At 37.9% G+C, this 23,659-nt stretch overlaps 1 protein-coding gene across 1 annotated transcript in view; it reads right to left on the bottom strand.

Moving 5' to 3' along the window:
• Nucleotides 1-23,659, bottom strand: part of LOC115434551 (cadherin-23-like) — a 140,290-nt gene that overhangs the window by 105,359 nt on the left and 11,272 nt on the right. Inside the window, exon 3 of the mRNA XM_030156587.1 lies at nt 20,301-20,375. Within this exon, the coding sequence (XP_030012447.1) occupies nt 20,301-20,375 (75 nt within the window). The remainder of the gene's footprint in view (nt 1-20,300; nt 20,376-23,659) is intronic.

The raw sequence follows: 23,659 nt of genomic DNA on the forward strand, positions 1-23,659 counted from the left end.
TAAGCGATGTCGAAATGGGAGGGAAGGCGATTGTGAGCATTTGCATGGGGCAATAATAGGCCCGACGCGTCACATGCTCGGTAAGTGTAGACACTATACGGCGCAGCAGCACACGTCATGATGGATGGTGTGTTTGCAGACGCCGCTGAACCGTGGACCCCATTATTTCCTGGGGGAGGAAGTGGGGGATAAGGGGGGGGGGGGGGGGGGGGGGGGGGAAGCAAGGCACCACAGGAGAGAGATAAGAGATGATTGACTAAACCAAAACAGAGGTCCCTCATGGTTGGCATTATTTGGAAGCCACTGTGGGAGTGAGTGGAACAGCTCAATGACAGCAGAGAACCGTCAGCAGCAGTAAGAAGATCAAGTGTTCCTGAAGTGAGGTAGGCGAGGACTACGCACACGCACCGCAAAAAAAAACACACATCCAGTCATTAAGAATATCTCCCAGACACGTGTGGACTCGTCTCCTGCTGAGAATCAGGTGGTTCAAACTTCCACTTCCTCTGCAGCCACGAGATGGGATTTAGACGAAGACTGAAACACAATTTACTCCGACGCTGGTGCATCCTCCTCCTCTGAAACCCTGTCAGATACAGGACAGCCGGTACAGACGCACAAACACAGACGCTGCACTGTTTGTGTAAATGAGCGGTGGAAGCAGGAGCACAAACAGCCGACGGTGCGACCCGGTCTGAGTTCAGACTGTGGTGAATATGAGTGTGGAAGCAGAACAGGACCCAGGCCCACATCCCATAAACAGGAAGTGGTGTTCTTATAGAGAAGAGAAGAGAAGAGAAGAGAAGAGAAGAGAAGAGAAGAGAAGAGAAGAGAAGAGAAGAGAAGAGAAGAGAAGAGAAGAGAAGAGAAGAGAAGAGAAGAGAAGAGAAGAGAAGAGAAGAGAGCAGAACAGAATAGAATAGAATAGAGCAGACTAGAATAGAATAGAATAGAATAGAACAGAACAGAACAGAATAGAGCAGAATAGAATAGAACAGAACAGAATAGAGCAGAATAGAATAGAATAGAACAGAATAGAGCAGAATAGAATAGAATAGAATAGAATAGAATAGAATAGAATAGAATAGAACAGAATAGAATAGAATAGAATGTCAGTGTGTGCAATGAGCGAATATAAAATTAAAAAAGACAAAAAAGTAAAATAAGAAAAAAAATAAAATAGAACAAAATAAAAATAGATATAAAATATGTAGACACAATATTAACAGTATGCACGTACATATGAACAGGTCTATAAATAGTGCAATAATGTTTGAATAATATTGAATATATATTGCATTGTTATTGCAAGAACAGAGGATAATTGCACATAATTCACATTATCCAGGGTTATTTCCCATTATTAGAAGTGATTGCATGAGGACAGATGGAGGGAAGTGATTGTACAGGAAGAACAGCAGAGTTATTTGGATATTTACTGCAGTTAAGAGTGGTGACAGCTCTGATGCACTCCTATTGAGCTGTTCAAACTACTCTAATGCATTTTTAATACAGATTCAATGTCCTCTAACATTTCAGTGAATAGAACCCATTCATTTCTTTCCAGGACTTTTATTGTTAAGTGCTGAATTCTGCTCCAGTTCGGCTGAAATAGTCGAACACACACATACACACACACACACACACACACACACACACACACCTGCAGTGACTGACATCAGCCAATAACACCAATTCAAATAAACCGTAGTTACAGTTACATAGTCGAGTTTATCCACGTTTTTCACCCAGCCTCTATTAGAGACAGCTTATACTGGAATCCAGTTTTTTTTATTTGATGAAAGCGATGAAATAAAGCAGCTGGTAGGGAGTAGACTGATGTAATTCCAACATGGACGCAGCATTACTCATGTGTGACACCGAAGCACACGTGTCAGGCCGGCTGCCGTTAACTCTGGACGTAAATGTTTAATGAGGAGTCGACACTGTGTCATTAAGCCCAGTTTACGGGTTTGTGTCAGAGTGTGAGTCACCGTGTCGTCGTCCAAAAATTTTTAAGTAAGTTATTCAGTTTCTTGTTGTGCACCGCTACACTTTTTGCTTGGGCGGTCTGCTTCATGCCTATCTGATTAAAGCTCAGGTCGGGTCGCTCACCTACATCAGCAGCTTCGGTCACTGTGTTTAGATCTGTGTTTGATGGGAGGATGATCAGGAGGAGAGTCTGATGGTGAACTGCACAGGTGGAGGTGGACCGCAAGGGGATTCAGAACCCTGATAACCAGGACTGTCAGAAAATACTGGTTCTGCAATACATCGCGATATTTCCTTTCATAATACTGTATCGATATTAAAAAGTACTGTATTGATATTTTTAGGTATTTAGTCAAATGCAGATATTGTGGAGGTTCATTTTGGTTTTCTTTTTTGTTCATGTTTTATTCATTATTATTTAGAATTAGAATAGACTTTATTTGCCATTTGCGCAGATACACAGCAGTATAGGTACGCTGGAATTCTTGTGTGTTTCCCTGAGTCAGAAAAGGAGTTAGAAAAATGTAAAGATGTGACAAAAAAGACAGATACAAAACATAAACACAGCTAAAACATATAAAAAAACAGTTATTGCACATACAAGCACAAATACACATTTGTAAAACAGAGTATTATAAAAAGAGGAAGAAGAAGAAGAAGCAGAAGAAGAAGAAGAAGAAGAAGAGCACTGAGAGGTAAAAAAGCTATTGCACATTTGAATTAAAAGTAAAACACTCTTTTATTAAATAATGTTGGTTCCTTTGTTGGGATTGCACAAAAATCCTGTTCTGATGTTATTTCTGAACAAACAGAATCTGAACATTTGAACAGGATCTGAAACTGGAATGTCTGTAAAACAGAATTTCAGTTTGAACACAGGAACATTTTGTGATAGAACATTAGATCCTGTTGGGATCAAACAAAAATGTGTTTAGTATTTGTGCAGATTTCTAGTGCAATTCAATTCTTCAAGGAAATAATAATTTAAAAAAATAAACAAAAAATTGCCTTTTTAACAGTGTCATGATATATCGTGATATATAGTATCGTGATCCGAGTATTGCGATTTGTATCGTATCATGTCGCCAGATTCTTGCCAATACACAGCCCTACTCATAACCTGTTGCATTCACTAATGACAAATGGAGAAATTACTTTATGTAGACAAAAGTGTGTGGACACGTTGAATTCAGGCGTTTCTCTTCTAACAGGGGTCTGAGATACATAAATATCACTGCATTGGTTAGTTTGGTCTAAGGGTCAATGGTCTAACTAAAGCAAAAACAAAACTGAAAAAACTAGAAAAGCAGTTGGAGAGCACAGACCTCCGCCAGCAAAATTTTATCATTTGCTCCTTGTGCCAGTATCAACATTTCCTGAAAATTTCATCAAAATCCGTCCATAACTTTTTGAGTAATCTTGCTAACAGACAAACAGACCAACCCCGATGAAAAGTAGGGCTGTGTATTGGCAAGAATCTGGCGATATGATACAAATCACAATACTAGGATCACAATACAATATATCACAATATATCATGATACTGTTAAAAAGGCCATTTTTTGTTTGTTTCTTTTTTTTTTTTTTTTAATGATTATTTCCTTGAAGAACTGAATTACACCAGAAATCTGTACAAATTCTAAACACATTTTTATGTGATCCCAACTGGATCTAATGTTCTATCACAAAATGTTCCTGTGTTCAAAATGAAATTCGGTTTCACAGACATTCCAGTTTCAGATCCTGTTCAAATGTTCAGATTCTATTAGTTCACAACTAACATCAGAACAGGATTTTTGTGCGATCCCAACAAAGGAACTAATACTATTTAATAAAACTGTTAAATAATAATAAATAAAATACAAACAAAAAAGAAAAACAAAAAAACAAAAATGAACCTCCACAGTATCTGCATTTGAATAAATACCTAAAAATATCGATACAGTACTTTTTAATATCGATACAGTATTGTGAAACGAAATATCACGATATATAGCAGAACCGATATTTTCTTACACCCTGAATGAAAACATAACCTCCGCCGTTCCTTGGTGGAAGTAAAAATGTGGGTCATTTAGTAACACTAATCTGTCAAATTGTCTCTAAAATGTCCCATCAGAGAGATTTCGAATACCATGTTTTAACCCTTAACTTGGTATCTTTGCTTCCGAAATGACTCAGAAGGAAAGAAAAATCTCCCGTTAGATTTTAAGGGAACATTGATGTTCATAAACAGGGTTTCTGCAGGTATCAGACACCTTAAACACATTTAATGCCCATGTCCAACTGCAACTTATCGTACTATCACCCTGCCATACTTGCAAAAACATTCATATTAAGTAAAAAATACAAAATTAATTAATTAAATGAACGGAGAAATATATTCACATTAAAGATTACAATAAAGAAGCAAAAGAAAAGTCTGTAAAGAGGAAACTGTGGATATTTCTGTTCTTAAATCCATATAATAGATTCATTTATCCGTGTCCTTCTTCGATATAAACCTCCTTTTATTTCGTTAATCTCTTCCTACACTGTCCTCTGTCTTTGTCGTCTGGTTAGTAAGTCATAATAAATGGGTATAAAACAAAAGGTTATTTGTCTGCACTTGATGGATTAGATGTTGGTCACTAGACTTTAGATCTGTGCTGCTCCGCTCGACACTGAACTGATACTTCGATAACAAGCCGGGATGCGAACAGAGTCGATAACGTATTGAGTGAGAAAGCTGGAAAAGCCCGTGTCCAGAGGAAAGAGCGTTGACAAGCCATATTTAATGTAGAGCGCAGCAGCAGCCGACAGCCGCAGAGTCCACCGACGCTATCAACACGTTCAGGGGAAGGCTTTAATAAGGCGCTGCTCGGGGCTACTTCCTGCTCCTTAATTATTATCGAATTAGGAATGCTGCGGAGCTAATTAAAAGTGCAAGGTATTTACTGTGTCAGTAGAAGAATGTGAGGCAGCGGAAAAGAGAGTGATTGAAAACAAAGAAGGAAACAACAGAAAAGCAGGGTTTAACCCAGAAGGGCCCAGTGGGACTTTTGTGACAGCTCCCAAATGATTTTTCCTCTCTATTTAACCTTTCCTAAGTTACGACGGCATATTAGGGCCACATAAGAAAATAAAAACGCTTTCCACTACGAGAATAAAGTCGGTATATTTTGAGAATATGGTCATAATATAATGAAAATAAAGTCGTAGTTTTAAAAAACGTCATTATTTAACCAGAATAAAGTCGGAATACTTTGAGAATAAAGTCATAATATAATGAGAATAAAGTCGTAGTTTAAAAAAAAGTCATTATTTAACCAGAATAAAGTCGGAATATTTTGAGAATGAAGTCATAATATAATGAAAATAAAGTTGTAGTTTTTAAAAAAAGTCACTAGTTAACAAGAATAAAGTCGGAATATTTTGAGAATGAAGTCATAATATAATGAGAATCAAGTCGTAGTTTTAAAAAAAAGTCATTATTTAACCAGAATAAAGTCGGTATATTTTGAGAATAAAGTCATAATATAATGAGAATAAAGTCGTAGTTTAAAAAAAAGTCATTATTTAACCAGAATAAAGTCGGTATATTTTGAGAATAAAGTCATAATATAATGAGAATAAAGTCGTAGTTTAAAAAAAAACTCATTATTTAACCAGAATAAAGTTGTACTTGTATGAGATTAAAGTCATAATATTTTTGAAAATTCGACAGTTTCCAGTTTTACAGCAAAGGCAACAAGTGAAGCAGCAACTTTCACTTCTGTTGGACTCAAAACTCACAGTAGAATCCTCACAGTTTTTTCAGAAACAACAAATCCGCTCTAAATAACTCTGGTGTTTCCACTGATAGTCCTGCAGATGACCACTTCATCGGTTCCTCCTCCACAAAAGAGGACATTTACTCCAAATCAGTTCAGTTCTTACAACAAACCCAAACTTGTGCAAACTGGCTTCAAAGTCCTTAAACTAATGATGATGTGCTGATGGTGGGCGGGGCTAATAGGCTCAGTATTTGGCCTTTGTGCGTAAACCCCAAATGAAAGTAGAACTTCATGAAATGTTCAATTTTACATTAGTCGATGAGTGGGTACGACTTTAGTCTCATTATATGACTTTATTCTTGAAATATTACACCTTTATTATCGTTATATAATGACTTTATTCTCATTAAATAATGTGATTTTTAAAACTATGACTTTATTCTCGTAGTGACAAGCGTTTTTATGTCTTATGTGGCCCTAATACACTATCGTACCAAGTGATTTATTACCATTTATTATAACATTATCCTCTGAATTTTGCCTTTTTTTCCAAAGCAAATCATCTATTTTCCTGTATTTAATTGATTAATTTTGAAGATGTTCATTAAAGCTCAGAGTAATGTCAAAGGTTATTGTATCAAAATAGAAAAAAAACTGAAGAAAAGGTGACTTTTTCAGCTAAATATATCACTAACTGAGCATAAACCCAGTGTGTCCATCCACTGTCACTGATCCAACTCCATGGGTTTTACTGGTGAATCAGTGTTGTAGAAGATGACGGTGTTTCCACGGTAACTACGGAGCCTCTGAACTTCCAAATGGATCATATGTGATGACCATGAAAAGATGAAGAACTGCATTTTACACCAATTACTGACATGTACTGATAGGATTGATGGATCAACAGGTATTAAACAGTTTAGATCAGTAGATGCTTTTGGTCGACAGTGGTTGTTTGGGTCTTTATGGGTTAATAAAGAAAAACAGAGAGGAAAAGTTAAATTAATTTGGCCACATGGTGCTCGTTTCCGTATCTCGACGGCCTCTTTGATCCAGCGATGGCCCTTGTTACTTGTTACAGGAAGTAGCCGAAATTAGTCAAGCAGGTAAACAACTGCCCCTGTCTGATAAATGAATTACTTACCACACCACACCATACCAACTTTATTTACAAAGCACTTTAAAAACTTTACAGCTGGCCAAAGTGCTGTACACGAATCATAAAACAAGGGAATAAATAAGTAAAAACAGTGATAACAGAAAAAGCAAAGTGGGCTAAGAACAACAAAATACAACCATCATAAAAACAAAGACGAATTAAAATCTGGTCAAAACAACACAGGAAATCTAAAAAACATCTCACTCATTGATTAAAAGCCAATGAGACAAACTGTGTTTTTAGACGTGATTTAAATACAGGCCCAGACTGAGCCGGTCTAACATTTAAAGGGAACTGGTTCCACAGAATCGGAAAAGGCGCAGTCCGCATGAAGCTTCTTTTTAGTTTTTGGAACCACAAGCTGCAGCTGAGAGCAGGAGAGGGGGCGTAGGGGTGGATCAGGTCAGACAGGTATGGAGGGGGCAAGGCTATTCAAACACTTAAAAGTAAATAAAAGAATTCTAAAATCAACTTTAAAACGCACCAACAACCAGTGGAGTGAAGCTACTTACACAGCTGTACTTAGAAAAAAGTGAGAACCTTTACAAGAGTTGATGATTTTAGATGTTCTTCCTCTAAATTTCTAAAATATGTTTCATGCTCTGACTTTATATTAGGATAAATATCATTGCATTAGTCAGATTGATTTACACTGTTTTCTTTGTTTCTAAAATGCCTCAGAGACGGTTTTTCTCTCAGTATTGATTTTGGGTTTTTTTTATTCATGACTATGATTTTAAATGTTCTAAAGAATTTTTCCTGCTCTGACTGTAAATAATAATTTTCTACCACAACTAACCATCTACTTTCTTCACATTTCACTGAGGAAGAAAAATCTACCATTAAATTTTAAGGAAATATTGATTTTTGTATGTCAAATCCTCATGAACAGGACATCTTACAGCTGTAGACATGATGTGTCCCAATACTTTTGTCCATATAGTTTATAAAGATCAATTTTTCCTTAAAGTTTAATGATAGATTTTTCTTCTTCAGTGAGATGTGAAGAAAGTAGATGGTTTGATGTGGAAGAAAAATATTATTTACAGTCAGAGCAGGAAAAATATTTTAGAACATTTAAATTCATAGTCATGGATAAAAAAAAATTAAAACAATGTTGAGAGGAAAACCATCTCTGAGTCATTTTAGAAGCAAAGATGATAATTTAAGCCAAACTAACCAATGCAATGATATTTATCCCATAATATAAAACTATGTTCTGACATTAGTCATTATTGTTTTGGATCCCAGACCCCTGTTAGAAAACAAACACCTGAATTCAACGTGTCCACATACTTTTGTCCATATACCATAACTTCGCTCTGTTTCCTGCAGGGTTGGTCTTTAAAAGTCTTAAAAGTCTAGAATTTACAAATTGACACAATACCTCGTCCCGTTGGTGTTTCTATGTGTCCGTCGTCTTCGTCAGCCTCAGAGATGGTTTTTACTTAATTTCTCTCAACATGGTTTTTGTTTTGTTTTGTTTTTTATCCATGACTATGATTTTAAACAGGGGTGTTAGAAAATATAGGTTCTGCAATATATCACAATATGTCATTTCATGATACTGTATCAATATTAAAAAGTACTGTATTGAAATGTTTAGACATGTATTCAAATGCAGATATTGTGGAGGTTCATTTTTCTTTTTTGTTTGTATTTTATTTATTATTATTTAACACTGTTTTATTAAATAATGGTTATTTGAAGCATCCTAAAAGCATTTTTTACTGAGAGGCAGATGTTAGTTCATTTGTTGGGACAGAAATACTGTTCTGATGTTAGTTCTGAACTAATAAAATCTGAACATTTGAACAGGATCTGAAACTGGAATGTCTGTAAAACAGAATTTCAGTTTGAACACAGGAACACTTTGTGATATAACATTAGATCCTGTTCTGATCAAATAAAAATGTGTTTAGTATTTATGCAGATTTCTGGTGTAATTCAATTCTTCAAGGAAATAATCATTTAAAAAAGAAACAAACAAAAAATTGCCTTTTTAACAGTATCATGATATATCGTATTGTGATCCTAGTGTTGTGATTTGTATTGTATCGCCAGATTCTTGCCAATACACACCCCTAATTTTAAACATTCTAAAATATTTTTCATGCTCTGACTGTAAATAGTAACTTTCTACCACAACTAACCATCTACTTTCTTCACATGTCACTGAGGAAGAAAAATCTATCATTAAACTTTGCCACAAACTAAAAGGAAATATTGATGTTTTTATCTCAAATCATCATGAACAGGACATCTTACAGCTGTAGACATGATGTGTCCCAATACTTTTGTTCATATAGTAAACATCAATATTTCCGTAGTTTAAACCAAACCAACCAATGCAATTATATTTATCCCATAATATAAAACAAAAAACACCTGAATTCAACGTATCCCAATACTTTTGTCCATATAGTGAACATCAATATTTCCATAGTTTGAATAAAAACTAACCAATTCAATGATATTTATCCCAATATAAAACTATATTATCACATTAGTCATTATTGGTTTATATCCCAAACTGCTGTTAGAAAAAAAACAACCAAAAAAAAACACATGAATTCAACGTGTCCACATACTTTTGTCCACATAGTGAATGTTAACGTGATGAAATCTGACTGAAAGTGTCTGAATGTGCGTCGTACCTATGCCTCTGCCTGAGCAGAATTACATCAGTCAGATCTGGAGCTGGACTATTGAGTCAAGTTGCAGAATAAAGTTGTGCATTTTGAGATTCTGCCAGTTTTTTTTTTCCTGATTTCAGCTCCTGTAGCTTCAAATCCAGTCACTGAGCCTTGAAACATTAATTAAATAACATTAAAGAGCGCCGCCGACGCTCCATTCTCTGTAAAATACCACCGCTAGACATCGTACACTGCTCATGTGAAGTGAAATAAGAGTTAACTTCTGATACTGGAGCTAATTTTGTTTGTTTACCGCTTCTCATATTGGAAATTGTTCAGCTTGTGTTTTGGCACTAGGATAGTGATCTGACGGATCAGGATTCAAACCTCTGCGATGAAAAACGCACTGGAATTCATTCTCATTTGAATACACACAGCGATAAAAAAAAAAAAAAAAAGATGTAGTGTATATAATGTTTGAATAAAGTGAGCCTTCTCAGACTTTTCCATTCTATCAGACAGTTTTACGCTTAATTGCCGTAAACTAGAGGATGCACATGAAGCGTCCCAGCAGAGTGTGGAAGTTTCTTATTTTTGAACAAATGTTGTGTTCTCGCCACAAGTTAATTACTCAGTAGAGAGCTTAATCTGCCGAATCAGGGCAAAGTGGATTAGGAGATGAGAGCGTTTAATCAAAGTGTTCTCTCGGTCTAATTACACATCCCATTTCCTGACACAACACACAGTTATCTGCCACTACATTTAAACATCAGCTGCTCTGTTTGGATGCCCTCCTCAGAGCCAACCAGCCCGCCACCCGCCCGAAAAACCAGCGAAACCCCATGAATCATCACCACGACGTCTACGCACACTCACAGTAAAAGGCCTGTAATACAAACGCAGAGCGAACACCCACAGAATAAACAGAAGGAAAGTGAGATTTCATTCCCAAAGCCTAGACAGTCCTACAGTAAACGAATGAACCCTTAAAGACCCAAAGAGCCACCGGTGACCAGAAGCACCGACTGATCTAAACTGTTTATACCTGCTGATCCTCTAATTCTATCAATATATAAAAATAAATGAGGTAAAATGTAGTTTCTCAGCTTTTCATGGTCATCAGATATGACCCATTTGGACTGGGGGTGTCCCGATCCGATCTACAAATCGGTATCGGCTGCCAATCTCAGATCAGATTCAAGTTTATTTGTCATTTCAGCATATAAAATACACAGAAACCAAATATTGTACTCAGGTCCCCGACTGTCAGCAGCATTTAGTTAAAAATAGTATAAGTTACTGATAAAGTAATACAAATAATAAAATACTGATATAAAAAAAATAGCAATAGCAATAACAATAACACCCCCCTAAAAATTACCTATAAATAACTAAAAAAAAAGGTTTCTTTATAAAGAGCACAGCAGTAAAGTGTCACTTTAAAAGTGCATTCTGGGCTCAAAGTTCAGCAGGAGTTCATCGTTCTAACTACCTCTGGATAAAAACTGTTTCGTAGTCTGGTGGTCCGGGCTAGTCTCCTGCCCGATGGGAGAAGGGTCAAAAATCCATGTGCCGGGTGGGTGGGATCATCCATGATGCTTTGGCCTTTTTTCCTGCATCTGCAATCTAGCATTTTTTAGAAGATCGGATTTAGTCATGAGATCGGGCCGATCCGGGCCTGGTTCGGGAAGTGGGGGGGCAACGTCCTGCCCCCTCAAATTAAAGTTTCCAGAAGTGTGGAAAAGCTGCACAACAGCAGGAGGCTTAGAGGAACTAGGAAAGCGTCTGGAAGTTTCACTTCCACTCTGCATGTACTCATTCTGAGGTCCGGTTGTGATGCGCTAGTCTGGTTTTTTTCAACCTGTGGGCCTTTTGTGGAATTATTTGACCCAACCCAACCCGCCCCGCAAAGAAACTGACATTCTTTTGACCCACCCCAACCTGACCCGTGAGGAACCCGCTTCACATGACTAACGCACGGCACTGAACGCACCTCCATATAATACCTGGACGGACCTGTCCATAGACGTGCTACAGCAGTGGAAAATATACGGTTCTAATTTGTCCCACAGTATGAATTTGAAAAGTGCAAAAATGATACTGACGTTATAGGTGTCATAGTTTTAGTTCAGGTTCCACATTCAGACCAACTGTGATCTACAGTAAAATAATAGAATAATAACCTATAGATAATGACTCCAAATTTAAATCAAAATTTCATTGTGAAGTCCATATCAGATCAGTATTGGATCAAAACTAATCCCAAAAGAGACTGGATCGGAAGCAAAAAAAATCCAGATCAGGAGATCACTAATTTGGATGTTCAGAGGCTCCGCAGTTACCATGGAAACACCATCATCTTCTACAACACTGATTCAGCAGTAACACCCATGGAGTTGGATCAATGGCAGTGGATGGACACACTGGGTTTATGATCAGTTCAGGAGAGATTTGACTGAAAAAGTCAGCTTTTTGTCAGTTTTCTCTGTTCTGATATAAAAAACATTGAATTTACTCTGAGCTGTTGAACTAAATGTAGGAAAATGCATGATTTACATTGAGAAGACAAAAAAATAAAGAGGAAAATATTACAATAAATGGTGATAAATCAGTTAAGACGTGTTAAATATAGAGAAAAATTCACTTGGGAACTGCCACAAAAGTTGCACTGGGTGTTTCTGGGTTAATCAATTAATTGAGAAAAAAAAAGATGAAGCGGCCCTTTACTTAAGCTTTAAGAAACCCCTTATTCTAATATTCAATTACAGCAATTACAGACTGTATACATTGTCTCTTATGTGTCTTTGTCGTTGTTTTCATCTTGTGTTGTCTTTTTGTTCTTATCTTTGAGGCCTCTCTGTATTTCCGTGGCTTTAGTGAGATCAGCTCTTAGGAAAATTCACAACACTGTTATGCATTTTATTCTCATAACAGGCGACCCAATAAAAACAGCTTTTTAAGTCATGTAGGGTCCTGAAAAAGCAGGTAGGCCAATATAAAGCTAAAAGACCAAACAAGTCATCCCTCAGTAAAATAAGTGACAGATTACTGGACTCAAACACTGGTTCTCTTCAGTTCTACAGAAGCAGTGTGTCCTAACACCTTCCTGTTGGGTTTGGAAACAGCAGAAGTGGGTACGACCTCTGACCAAACATCCACGATCTGAATGAATGATGATGAATTTATATTTAGTCTAAAGTCTCGGACCTCCTGGGTGGATGCAGATGGGTTTGAAGCTACATGAAGTACTTCCACGCTGCTGTTATGTATGATCTGAAACTGTGAATTCCTGAGTCCTGTGCTGTAACATCATTACCCGACCACGTCCATGGTAACGGGGCTGTGACCAATCACAAGAGCCATGGAAACCTGATCTTTGTGCTCTGGTCATGCCGTCTGGCTTCCAGTCAGTCAGACAGGTGCTCATTTGTGTTCATCAAATTTGTGGCAAAATAATGGTGTGATGAAGTACAGAGGAAGGCATGAAGTTCTGAATGTGATTAAAACGCCTCCATTGTACCCTGAAAGCCCAATTTAACAATTCTTTATTCTTTGCACAGTCTTTGCACTGAACCTTGAGATGAGAAAATATGTATTTTTAATCTACCCCTTTATTCAAATCAAACGTAAGAACAATGTTAGCAGTGAAATTGCTGCGGGGCTGCTCTATGAAACCAGCGTGGTGGATTATAAGTTAGCCTTTGAGAGGACGTTGGAAAGAATCTCAAGAAATTCTACGGTGACATCCTTCAAATGAACTTTAACCACAATGGAGCACAAAAAGGACCGAAAGTTATCATTAGATGGTTCAGAATAAAGAGCTGTGAAGTTCTGCCAAAGACTGGATTGTAAAGATATGAATGGAATTTATTTCCAGTGACAGGCTGGGGGATTTATGTGACCACTAGAGGGAGTAGTGAGGAAAACTAACACAACAGGCCCTTTTTTTGTCCATCCATCCATCCATCCATCCATCCATTATCTTCCGCTTTATCCGGGGCCGGGTCACGGGGGTAACAGTCTAAGCAGGGACGCCTAGACTTCCCTCTCCCCAGACTCCTCCTCCAGCTCTTCCGGGGGGACCCCGAGGTGTTCCCAGGCCAGCCCAGAGACATAGTCTCTCCAACGTGTCCTGGGTCTTCCCCGAGGTCTCCTCCCGGTGGGACATGCCCGGAACACCTCCCCAGGGAGGCATCCAGGAGGCATCTGAAACAGATGTCTGATCCACCTCAGCTGGCCCCTCTCGACGCGGAGGAGCAGCGGCTCTACTCCGAGCTCCTCCCTGGTGACTGAGCTCCTCCCCCTATCCCTAAGGGTGCGCCCAGCCACCCTGCAGAGGAAACTCATTTGGACCGCTTGTATCCGGGATCTGGTCCTTTCGGTCCTGACCCAAAGCTCATGACCATAGGTGAGAGTAGGAACGTAGATTGACCAGTAAATCGAGAGCTTCGCCTCTCAGCTCAGCTCCTTCTTCACCACGACAGACCGGTACAGCGACTGCATCACTGCAGACGCTGCACCGATCCGTCTGTCAATCTGACGCTCCATCCTTCCCTCACTCGTGAACAAGACCCCGAGATACTTAAACTCCTCCACTTGGGGCAAAGACTCCCCACCGACCCGGAGAGGGCACACCACCTTTTTCTGGTCCAGAACCATGGCCTCGGATTTAGAGGTGCTGATCCTCATCCCGCTCGCTTCACACTTGGCTGCAAACCGCCCCAGGGCACGCTGAAGGTCCAGGTTCGATGAGGCCAACAGGACAACGTCATCTGCAAAAAGCAGAGATGAAATCCTGTGGTCCCCAAACCGGACCCCCTCCAGGTGCCTTTTTTTGTGATCCTCCGTTTTCATATTTCTTTGCAGTAGGAGGGTGGTTTTACTGTGGCTGTTTTCTGTCTAAAAAATAGAGCTAAGCTAACAGAGCTAAGCTAATAGAGCTATAATGTAAACCACAGGTGTCAAACATGTGGCTCGGGGGCCAAATCCGGCCTGTAGGATGAATTAGTGAAATGCAAAAATTACACTGAAGATATTAACAATCAATGGCGTAAAAATCATTTTAATTCAGTTCCACATACAGACCAATTAGATCTCAGTTGGGTCAGAGCAGTAAAACAGTATCATAATAACCTATAAATACTGACAACCGCACATTTTATCTTTGTGTTAAATTACATGAAAATGTTTAGATTAACAAATTATCCTTTTACAAACTGGAAAAGCACCCAGAGAGCGCAGACCTCCACCAAGGCAGATCAGTGCCCCCCCCCCCCCCCGATCACCACCAAAATGTAACCATTTGTTCCTTGTGCCAGTATCAACACTTCCTGAAATTTTCATCCAAATCCATCCATAACTTTTCCAGTTATCTTGCACACGGATGGACAGACAAACCAACGCCGGCTAAAACAGAACCTCCTTGGCGGAGGTAAAAATGTGAATAACATGAACAAATATGAACAAACAGAAATGTCTTAAGAGAAGTAAGTGCAATTTTACTAATATTATACCTGGTACTATATGTTTTGTGTGTTTGTAACTGTAATATAAGTTGTAACGCACATGTGTAAATGATAAACTGAGGCAGAATATTGTTCAAATTGCACTTGTTTTTCTTGAGACATTTCAAGTTGTTCCTGTTATTCAGATTTTTAAGGAAACGTTGTAGATGTAAACATTATCATATCATAATTTTACTTTTTTCACTGTTATTCTTTTACTGGTCCGGCCCACTGCAGATCATACTGGGGTGAATGTGGAACTGAACTAAAATGAGTTTGACACCAGTGATGTAAACTATCAGCTGATGCAGCACATGAAGATTATAAGACACAGTTATTTTTAGCAGCTGTTAAAATAAGCGTCTGTGAGTTTTAGTTGACATAGAAAACTTGATGATTCTATAAAACAGATGTGTTTAATAATTGAAGCTGAAAACATTAGAATGTTTTAGTCCTGTCTGTTGATTTTTTTATGTCTAAGTGTAAAGTGTATTTTAATAAGTTTGTACTTACTTTGTCTGACATGTTATTAATTGTAAATTTTTGTATTCCAAAACTTGTACTTATCTGTGTTTTATTTATTTATTTAATTCTGTGTTTATAACCTTGTGCTACCTTTTAGGATGACTATTTAATATCTGTCCAGGGACCGCAGATGAAAAACAGCCATGGGGTTAATTCTGGTGCATTTACACTAATGTGAATCTGTGTCCAATGTCCCTGTTAAATAAACCAATAAATAAAATTAAATAAACAATGAGCTTTATACTTTATTCAGTGAGTGATACAGTCTGTGGATACACGGGGTTGATTCATTACTGGTTTTGGTTCTAAGACTTCTGCCTGCTGTTAAAGAGTTTGGAATATTAACACTGCCTAAATAATACTGTCAAACGGACAGGTTTAGGAAATCTTTCCTTCCATATTCTATAAAACTGTGCAATAAACTCTGGTCATAATTCTATTTGCACTTAGATGTCATTTTGCACATTCCCGGTTGGAATATTTCAACTTGTTTTGCACCTTACAGTTATTTTTCACCACATTACAGTTATTTTTCAGCACACCACAGTTATTTTTCAGCACATTACAGTTATTTTTCAGCACATTATAGTTATTTTTCAGCACACCACAGTTATTTTTCAGCACATTACAGTTATTTTTCAGCACATTATAGTTATTTTTCAGCACATTACAGTTATTTTTCAGCACACCACAGTTATTTTTCAGCACATTACAGTTATTTTTCAGCACATTATAGTTATTTTTCAGCACATTACAGTTATTTTTCAGCACACCACAGTTATTTTTCAGCACATTATAGTTATTTTTCAGCACATTACAGTTATTTTTCACCACCTTACAGTTATTTTCAGCACATTATAGTTATTTTTCAAGACATTACAGTTATTTTTCAGCACATTACAGTTATTATCCAGATTCTACCCAGATTTTTTTATACTTCTGATTTATAGTGTACAGTGTATAGTGTTTACTCTTATGTTATATTTCTCTTTACTCATGTTTGCTGTGGTGTTATATTGTTATTGAATGTGTGCCATGCTGCTGCTACACTGGAATTTCCCAGTTCAGGATAAATAAAGTCTGTCCGTCCGTCCGTCCATCTGCATAATGCATAAAACTGCTTTAAACTGTAAAGAAATTATTGAGATTTATCGTGAAAATTATCAATAGAGTGATGTGAACATTTCTGACTCAACCGGTTAATCTAACCCTCCCTATTTATCTTGTTAACTGAGGTCCATCCAACGGTAACGACCGGTGAAAACGCCCTCAGATTGCAGGTCAAGTGCACACATCCCCGGTTCAAAACTCCGACTGGTCCTCCCTCTCCAAACACTTGAGCGCCCGCTCTGTGTGTTCGTGTGTTTATCCTCCTGGACCAGGACATCTGCTGAGCTAATAAACAATAATCTTGACAAATTATTACTGTCCGATCACTCAGCCCACAATCATAATCACACCCCTGAAAAAGCCATCACGGGCCGGGCCGAGGGCCGTGACTGACAGCTCTCTGGACCAGTGGAAACGAGGCTGGACCGAAGCCCAGCTGCCCGAGGAGAGGACACTCTGATTCATGGCCAGAGGGCAACCTGGACAGAGCGGTTAGGGAAATGAGCAGCGCCACCCACCACCACGTGCATGTCCTTCACTGGCAGCTGAGACAATGAGCGATGGTTTTCTGCCAGGTACTGCTGGACAGAGGTGTCGAAGCAGACAACTGTGAGAGCGATGGTGTTCGGGGTCGATGATGATGATGATGGTGATGAACTGTTGGCTAAGCGGGAGGGTGTAACCTTTACTGGCTCTGATGCAAAAACATCCAGCTCATTCCAAACAGGAGGGTGAAAGGATGGAATCATGGGGGAACTGGTGGAACATCAGGGCCTAAAATAACAGATTCACTGACCTACATTTACACCCTATGGTCATTAGCTTATAACATAATTGCCTGAGTCATATCTTAAAGTATTCAGAAAAGAAGAAAAAAGACAATTTTCCAGCAAATGCATAAGAATTTTTTATTTGTATTGTTAGGTTCGACCAGATGTGTGAACCAAAGTTCTAATAGTTTTGGATTTTTCATTATAGTTTAGTTTTATTTAGTTTTGACTTTTTTTTTTCTCTAATTCAGTTCGTTTTAATTCGTTTTTAGAGCAGGGTTGCTAGTTTTTATTAGTTTTTGTTTTCTTCTAAATGCTTAGTTTTAGTTTAGTTTTAGTTTCATCATGTCTTTTCTCTTCCTCGCCGTCGTATTCAAATAAATCCCAGACAGGACTCTGCTGCTTTCTCCCAACTTTAGTCTCCATGTTTCCAGGTAGAGTGGGGACCAGAAGACGACTGGAAACCACAAGTGAACACAAGTGATGGACCAAAAAGTGTCGTATGGTGCCGCTAGCTAAAATTGCTAAAGTGAAATAAATCGATTCGAATCAATCCGACATTGACAAAAACAAAAACGAAGGGAATTTTATCCATAAGTTTTATAAGTTTTAGTTAGTTTTGTAAACACACAATATAGTTTCAGTTAGTTATCTTTTTTTTTTCTTTTAATTATAGTTTTTATTTATTTCAATCAAGAAAAATGTTTTTTCAGTTCTAGTTTTCATCATTTCGTTAGTTTTCGTTTACGATAATAACCTTGGTTTGAACAAATTTGCCCAAAAAAACAAAAAAACAAAAACAAAAAAAATAGAAAAGAAGTTGGAGAACACAGACCTCTGCCAAGGTAGATCAGCCCCCGCCCCCAAAAACAATCACCACAAAAATGTAATCATTTGCTCCTTGTGCCAATATCAACATTTCCTAAAAAATGTCATCCAAATCTGTCCATAACTTTTTGAGTTACCTTGCTAACAGACAAACAAACAGATACACAGACAAACCCCTATGAAAACATAACCTTCGCTGTTCCTTGGCGGGGGTAAAAATATCGATTGTGTAACAAACAAAAGTGAAGTCAAATATGAATAAAACGACAAAATGTGAGGCGACCAACCAATGAGGCTAAGAATTTGTTCTAGTAACATGTATAACTAGAAGAGCACTCAGAAAGCACAGACCTCCACCCAGGCAGATCAGCTCCCCCCACCACCACCAAAATTGTATTATTTGTTCCTTGTGCCAGTATCAACATTTCCTGAAAATTTCGTGAAAATCCGTTCATAACTTTTTGAGTTATCTTGCTAAACAACCAAACAACCAACCAACCAACCAAACAACCAACCAACAAACAACCAACCAACCAACCAACCCCTGGCAAAAACATCATCTCCTTGGTGGAGGTAACCAGATAGAAACATATGTAAATGAAAAATGAGTCGTAAATGGGATTTTCAGTGTTCAGTGTAAATGTCCACAGAGTCCACATTCCACAGTGGATGTGGACAGTTTAGTTCCAGATACAAGAGATTGTTCTAAGCTACAGGTGGATCCAATTAGAGGCTGATCGGAGTCGTTTTGAATTTTTGATGAATTTTGGAAAATTGCTCAATGATGACAGATGGAAAATTACAGATGTTGTGACCTTGCTGTGACCTTGAACTTTGTCCTACTGGGACCAAAATGTACTGGGTTGGTCCCAGGGCCTAGGCCTATCTGTGGGGAAGATTTGGGAAAGATGGGTGGAAGACTTTTACACTAAAGTTGCTAACAAACAAACAAACAAACAAACAAACAAACAAACAGACAGACAGACACACAAACAAACACACAAAGCAAAGTGATCACAACACCTCCTGGCGGAGGTAAATATTGCTGATCTACGTGGTGCAGCTGTGGCTGTTCCTTGCTTCAGTAATGACATTCATTCTCACTGCATCAAATACCTTTTATACTACATTTTTTCCATCGTTTTAATGGTATAGTATTGATATTAACAGGTGCATTAAGTCCTGTAGAACACCACTGAAGGTACAGGAGTCAAACACAAAGTCCAACAGAGTCTGGGGGTGCCTTAAACCTTCAACTGCCCCCAAAAAAGTAGTGAAAAACTGACATATTCAAGGTTTTCTGAGCGGCTACATGTACATATAGTCGCCTCTGAAGGTGTGGACGTGGACGAGGGAAAACTCCACGACTCAGACTTGGAGTGTTGACAGACTGGCAGAGTGGATAAAGGTCATGTGATAAAAAAACAAACTTGGAAGAAATCAATCCCATATAAAGGATTTTAATTCCAAGCTACTGACACGCTCAGAGATGATGAAAAGTCAGACGTCTCCGGATTGCCCTGTCAATCACGGCCACCGAAAAAAAAAAGACAAAAATAAATAAGAGGGAATAATAGATCTGAGAGGATTGGAGCTGATGTTCACACCATAACCCGCAATCACAGCGAGAAATGACAAACAAGCAAAGGAAAAACAACACAGAAATACCACGTCCAGACAAAATCCTCACTTTAGTCACAAAACATCCACATTTCTGCTGCAAAAGAGTCCAGGAATCACTCAGAAACAAGACAAACAAAAGCACACACAGACTGGAAACCCACACAAAAACACGTCTCCTGATGGAGGACGTCCACGTTATCACTGTCAGCGCCAATCAGCACCTTTTCCTTTACTCGTCTTCCCTTCCTCGCTTTATACAGTATTCAAGGCGTGGAGAGAACAGAGCATTCCAGAGCAGTAAACAAGTCGACAAAGCCCGACACAAACACAGCTTTCCTTTGACTCTTCAGACGACAGTTACAGCAGATACGGCGAACCGGGACTTCACACAGACTCACCGATGGGCGCGTCTTCGTAGATGAGAAGGTAGGCGGAGAAGAAGTAGTTGAGGAAGCGTGGAGGCTGGTTGGAGCCTGCGATGAAGAGGAGAGCATCATCAGTTCATCTGAAAACTCAGGGCACATGTTTACAAATCCACTCCAATCAGACTGAAATCCTCGTCACCATGCATCAGAACATCTCCATGTAAATACCACCACATACGACTGAGTAAGGCTGTTACAAAATATCGGTTCTGCAATATGTCGCGATATTTTATTTCACAATACTGTATCGATGTTAAAAAGCACTGTATCAATATTTTTAGGTATTTATTCAATTGCAGATATGGCGGAGGTACATTTTTGTTTTTTTCTTTTTCTATATTGTTTACATTTTATTTATTATTATTTATCACTGTTTTATTAATAATAGTTATTTGAAGCATCCTAAAAGTACTTTTTCTGTCTGAGAGGCAGATGTTTGTTCCTTTGTTCGGATTGCACAAAAATAATGTTATGATGTCAGTTCTGAACTAATAGAATATGAACATTTAAGCAGGATCTTAAACTGTAATGTGTGTAAAACATAATTTAAGTAAATAAAAAAAAAAAAAAAAAAAAAAGAAACAAACAAAAAATTGCCTTTTTAACAGTATCATGAGACATTGTGATTTGTATCGTATCGCCAGATTCTTGCCGATACACAGCTCTACTACTGAGTACAGGTGTGTACTGGAAAAAATCTGGCGATATGATACAAATCACAACACTAGGATCACGATACAATATATCATGAGTTTGTATATCACTGAAGTTGTGTTTCATTTTGCATTTTATCAATTTCCGTCTTAAAGCTCTTTGTACTCTGAACACAAAGTGCTAAAATAAATAGAAAGTAGTAGTAATATATTAATACTATGTCATTATTATCTGCTGTTTCATGTCTCAGTTAAACTTAAAGGTGTTTGATACCAATAACTGTACTTATATGGATTATCAAGATCAATGTTAAATCAGTCATTCTTTTTGTTTTGATCCCCAATCGAACTTGAAGAAACCACATAATTATTTCTGGCTTTAACAACACAAAAACTATGCAAAAGATGCACTAGGATGAAAATGACACGAGGCGTTAACGCACAAAAAAAATGAGATAAAAGCTGCAAATAGGTGAAAATGATGTAAAAGTGTCACAAGATGAAAAAGATGCAAAAAGACAAAACAACATACAACACGCAAAAAAGACAATAACAATGTAAAATAAATAAATAAAAAAGATTAACATTATGTTAAAGACAATGAAATAAATGACATAAGAGCAACAAAAAGTACCCTATCTGCTCACGTCTGAGGAGGATTATCACAATAAAAATTTCATAATTGCATAATAAATATATATTTCCCAGCCTTAGTTAAATGTATTCTTTTGTTGTAACAAAAAAATGTTACACATAATTTTAAATACCACATTTATTGATATGACGTACTAGGGGTGCAACGGTACAGGTAGCCCACGGTTCGGTCTGTACCTCGGTTTTTGGGCCATGGTTTTGACTCGGTTTCGGTGCGTGTTTTGTGCATAAAGAGAACAGTTTTTTTCCCCCAAAAATGATATTCTTTATTTTGCTAGCCGGCAAAAAATGCATTTCACAGTAGGAACAAATGATATGACTGTACTGAATAAAATAACACCTTCTGTTCTGAACAATAGAACCCTTTCTTATTCTTTTACTTGTATACAGTCGTATAAAACAGACATGTGCACACCTAGGACCAAAGGGAGCTTTTTTTTAAATAAATAAATTCCTGTTCTGTACAGGGATGTAAAAGAAACTGGCAGTATAAAAACGCCACAGTTATCTACCGTAGTGTTTCCTTGTTCTAGCGTGTCACGGTATTGGTAGTGTCAGAGTCCTGGACCAGGTCAGTACTATGAAGACAATGTGTTTAATCACAGGTCGGGTCAGGTCGCAGGTACATGTGGGTGCCAGTTTTGGAAAAGTGCTGGACCTGTGCAGGACTCTGATGTGTGTTAAGTCTAAAGCCGCTTCTCTGTCCACTGTCTCTCACTGAGGGGCGGGGCTTACCAGTGCTGCATGTTGAGCGAGCAAGAGAGAGAGAGAGAGAGAGAGAGCAAGAGAGAGAGAGAGAGAGAAATCAATTACAAAACTGAAAACTCGTGGTCCATAAGGGCGGACTGAACGGTACACAGTTTCCTCCAGTACCGTTACATCCCTCACATGTAGTTCTATAAACATGACGCTCTTCCAGTCGTACCTTTACCTTTTCACTCTGGGACTGACTCATTTGACATTTTCAGCTGCAAAAACACAACATTAGAAACAGTAACGGTCCAGTTGGATTTTTGGGCAGAATTCGACAAAAACATCTCAGCAAAGAGCAATTAAAATGAACGTGTTGGCAGCTCAACAGAGCAACACATCTGCTCTGCTGGATAATTGAAACCATCCTGATTTCAAGTTGACTCCAAAAACCACTCACTCCATCAGTAAATACACTCACAAACGGAGCTGGATGAAGTAAATATCCATTATATGACCATGATCTGGGGAAGGTTTCTGCTATTATTTTAAGTTCATCGTACGTTCGGACACATATTAACCACTACAAATGCGTCAGTGACTAAAAATGTCTGCTTTCTTTCAGGACTGTTACGATATAGTTAAAGTTAACTACTTTTAACAACTGTAAAAACTGCACTGATGACCTTTTTTTTTTTTTTTATGGTCTTTTTTTACTATTTTATTTGTCATTTTAATTTATTTATGCAACAAGCTCCACCTTTAGAGTGAGAAATAATTTTGTTGTGTAAATGCAATGACAAATAAAGTCCCTTATGACCCGTTAACCCAAACCCGTTAAATTAAAAAACAGTAATAATAATTCTACTAAATCCTGTCACCTGTTGCTGATTCAGAAAATCTAACTGATACAAAGTACTGTGGAGTGACGTATATTAACCCATAAAGACCCAGTGTGACTTTTGTGTCTCTATATTCTCTATATTAACTCTTTCTTAAATGATTTATCACCTTTTAATATGATTTTATCCTGTGTGTTTTGCAGTTTTTCAGTGTAAATCATGTATTTTCCTCTACTTGATTCACTGATCATGTAAATGTTCATAAAAGCACAGATTAAAGTTGATGGTTTTTATAGCAGAAACAGCCAATACTGAGCAAAAAGGGATTTTTTCAGCAAAGATATTCATAACTGGATGTAAAAACAAGCATCTCCATCCACTGTCACTGATCCGACTCCATGGGTTTTATTCATTTTGGCTTTTTTTGTTCATTTTGTTGCATATTTTATTCTTTTTTTTTTTTACTTTAGTACATTTTTTGCTTTTTTTTTTC

Source organism: Sphaeramia orbicularis, chromosome 15 (assembly GCF_902148855.1).
Source record: "Sphaeramia orbicularis chromosome 15, fSphaOr1.1, whole genome shotgun sequence".
Taxonomy (NCBI): Eukaryota; Metazoa; Chordata; class Actinopteri; order Kurtiformes; family Apogonidae; genus Sphaeramia; species Sphaeramia orbicularis.